At 35.1% G+C, this 3888-nt stretch overlaps 1 protein-coding gene across 1 annotated transcript in view; it reads left to right on the top strand.

Annotated features, from left to right (window-relative positions):
- Window positions 1–3888, top strand: part of fam20a (FAM20A golgi associated secretory pathway pseudokinase) — a 16529-nt gene that overhangs the window by 3285 nt on the left and 9356 nt on the right. Inside the window, exons 2-4 of the mRNA XM_024285465.2 lie at window positions 1449–1642; window positions 1719–1769; window positions 2639–2717. Coding sequence (XP_024141233.1) covers window positions 1449–1642; window positions 1719–1769; window positions 2639–2717 — 324 coding nt within the window. The remainder of the gene's footprint in view (window positions 1–1448; window positions 1643–1718; window positions 1770–2638; window positions 2718–3888) is intronic.

Below are 3888 nucleotides of genomic sequence, written 5' to 3'. Positions count from 1 at the left end.
TTTCAGCAAATCCCATCAGCAATTAAAGTAAATTGTGTCACCATTTTCCGCAAAAAAGCATTCACACAAGCATTATTACAGGTAATTCATCTTTTCTAGTTCAAATTGTTGTGAATCAGGAGCAGACGATAAAAAGATATTTGAAAAAGATTGTAGAAAATACGCCACGACGTACCTTCTCCGTTCCATTCTGGTGTCATCTGAGCCGATATCTGGTTCAAAACTGTACAGCTGGATAGTTCGGATATTTCTTTGCATTTTTTGTTCCACCGGTAATGTTAGGCTGTAAGCTAGTGGGAGAGAATGTAAACAGAAAGCTCTCAGAAACATAGTCCAGCCCATAATTCATAATTTCTAATGAACTTCTGCTGTTCAATAGTGCAGTAAACCAAGACACAGCCAGTGGACTTCAGTCATATATTTTTTTTTTTTTTGAGCGAGGAACAAGCATGGTCCTGCCGCATCCTCTTTAAGGGCTCGTACACCTGGAGCCGCTACATTTTGTATTCTTCAAGCTTGTAATTTCAAGTAAATTCCCTAATATAAGTCTGTATATCATGAAACGATATTACCTTAAAGCGGAGCCAAATACGGCAGCAGTTTGAGCAGGAGGCGCACAAAAAAAAACAGCTCGATTTTTGGAGAAAATCATTTATTTTTTCAAATAATTTTTCATGTAAACATGAATCATGATTTAGTAAAAAGATGTATATTTCTAAAAGAATTACAGTACAGTTTACACATTTTCTCACATTACTAATTATCATCTATTTTTTAAAGTGATTTAGAGTCAACATTTTTTTTTTTTGGTAATAGTGGCACTTTTTACTTTATTGTTGAAGCTCCGCCACTCGAAAGTTAAATCATAAAAGAAGGAGAATAAAGTAAAAATAGAGCCCAACCTGGATCAGTTCATAACTTTATTTTCCTTTTTTTATGTTTTACAAAAGTATCGGATCGGGACTCTGTATCGATATCGAATCAAATGACTCGAAATCAGATCGGACAAAAAAAAAGTTTCCAAATTTTCTCACATGACTAATAATCACCTTTTTTGTGGTTTATAGTCAACATATTTCCTAGTTAATAGTTTTTTTTTATGGTTTACAAAATTATTGGATCACGATTTGGTATCGATATCAATACCAACATCCGTATCGATATCAAATTAAATTACTTGAAATCAGATTGGGGTCAAAAGTAGAACTTTTATGAAACAACACATTTATATATAAAGGAAAAAAACAGTCTTTGACAGATTTAATCTGGATTAAGATCCTCATTTGACTTCAGGATTGAAAATTAACAAAATACTTTATTTAAACCAGAATGGTGTATTTTATTTAAATAAATAGTAAACATGGTTTTTAGTCAGTAAATTCTGAGAAAATTGTGGGGTTTTTTTGTTTAGATTCTCCTAATTCCCCTCTGTTTTTTAAAATCCTCAGACACATGAAGATCTACAAAGAGGCCGTAGCTTTAACCAACATCACCCTGAAGCTGCAGGACATGACCTACGACCCCGACGCCAGCTGGCTTAAGTTCCACCTGGGAATAAACCGCTACGCTCTGTACTCGCGGGACGACCCCGCCGTCCTCCAGCTTCTCAAGGACATGAGGAACTTGACCATCGTCAACGCGGGTGAAACAAAATTCCATCTCATAACTATGTCATTTGAAATACAAATGCGACGCTAAAAGCGTATTTTGTGTGGTAGATTACACCCAGGATGAGAAGGCTCTGAAAGGAGCTTGCGACTGCACACAAGGTATAGTCTAAGCCTTTTATCTGCTGAAGTCTAACAATGTTTGGCCTCTTTGTTTCCTTTTCTCACTGCTTCACCACAGACAGCTGCTTTTGCGATAGTGCAGACTCTTTTTTTCTGTCTTGGCTCCACGATTCAGATTTTTTTTTTGTGGAAGACGCTTGCTGCAGGGCACAAATGCCAAGCGTTCATTTAAGTTCAAAGGCACATCTAGAGATTAAACGCTTGTTCCAAAAGGAGGCGTTCACACTCCAACCTCTAAACAGCATGAGGCTGCAAATGTGACAGGAAATCACTGACATGACAAAAAAAAAGATTTTTTTTCAGCTTGAAATTGGAGCATTATTTGAAAAAAAAAAAAGGGGAAAATTTGCATGTTTTTTTTGTGTGTGTCGTTTTGTCCCGTGGGTTCTGCTCAACCACACACTCATGCTCACTGCCAAGAAGACATAAACTCCAAAACAATCCGTCCATTGCATTTAAATTTAACCGTTGATGGTTTTTCTATTTCATTTTAGCTCAGCAGCAGCTGCATGTGGCAGTTTGTGGCACTTTTTATTTATTTTATTGATAACTCTTAAGATCCTGAGTGTTTTATGGAAAGCAGCCGATGGAGAGGTTTGTGTTGAATCCAGCTTAAATCCACAGGAAATGGACAATTTTTAGGATTTTTTTTTTTTTTTTTTTTTTTACAGTCAGTTACTCAATTATTGTTGTGCAAGGTTACATTTAGTATAAAGAATTTTGGCAAAAATGAGTCAAATATTGCAGTGACTTGTTTGTAAATATTGCCTAAATCACTTAAAGGAAACATTGCATGAAAATGTTCACCAGAATTCTAAAAATGTTCTTTGTTTTTCTCTGTTTTGAAGTGGTGAAACCCAGCGGGCATCACCTGAAGCTAGCTCTGAAACTGCAGAACTTCGCTAAAGCCATGTTCAAACCAATGAGGTGAGGACACAACTTTAGTTTTCTAAATCTTAAGTTTTTCTTTTTGAAGCAAACTGTCATGGATAGTGGTGAAGAACCCAAATCCAGGCGATTGGTAGCAGAAACAAACATTTTAAAAATAAAACTCAAACAGGATAAAACAAACAGTGACAGGACAGAACAGACAATGAGGACAGAAAACCAGACACTTAAATACACTGAGGTCGATTAACTAAATGAAAGCAGCTGTGGATGATTAACCTGAACATGTTGAGACTAACAGAGAAAACAGAACGTGACCAAACCGAAGCACTGGATCGTGACACAAACAGATTTTGACTTGTTTTAATAATAACCTTCTTATTTCTTGATCTATAACTCTTAATCTGAGAAAAAAGTCTCAGTGTGGAGCAAAAAGAAGTTGAAACAACTTAAAAACTGGTCAAATATCTTGAATGTTTTGAATTTTGCAAATATTAATCAAGTTTGCAGAGTAGAATAAGAAAGTTGAGCATTTATACTATAAAAATGCAGCTTAATATTTTATTTAAAAATCTGAAGAAATGCAGGCAAAGTATAAACAGGTAAAAACAGGTGTGTTAAATGCAAATCTTCAGTAATACAAGTACAGTGGAAGACATCAGTAGTTTGACGGGTTTTGCCCCAAAAAAGGAGATTTATGGGGAAAATAGGAATTTTGGGAAAACGTTGTGAGTCAATAAAGTTAAAGTTCAGGATGACAGTTTGCAGAATTTGAGTTTAGACTCTTTATTCTGTCAAACGATACAGAGGGTCGGGCACGTGCACACATGGGGCTCTGGGGGTGCTTGAGTACCGTTGTTTTTTTGGAAAGTTTTTATTCAAATTCATATTAATTAACTATTGTTAGTGATCTAAGAAAAAAAAGCAAAGAGAAATAACAAATTTTAAAAAATCCAATTATATAATAAAGTGATTTTTTGCTGCCACAAACAATTATTTTAATAGTCCACTAATTATCGATTATTTTTTCCAATTAGTCGACTAACTGAGTCATGCGCAAACTGGATTAGCTTAAAAAATGGAAAAAAAGCCCAAATTAGCCAAAATAGCTAACATGAAGCTGAAACATTAGCTAACTCCAAATTAGCCTAAAAAACAGAAAAAAATATTGAAACTAGCCAAAATAGCTACCTTGCAGCTGAAACATTAG

This window comes from Oryzias melastigma, linkage group LG19, assembly GCF_002922805.2.
Source record: "Oryzias melastigma strain HK-1 linkage group LG19, ASM292280v2, whole genome shotgun sequence".
NCBI lineage: Eukaryota > Metazoa > Chordata > Actinopteri > Beloniformes > Adrianichthyidae > Oryzias > Oryzias melastigma.
Note: the sequence above shows the minus strand (reverse complement) of the source record. Positions and strands in the feature narration are given on the sequence as shown.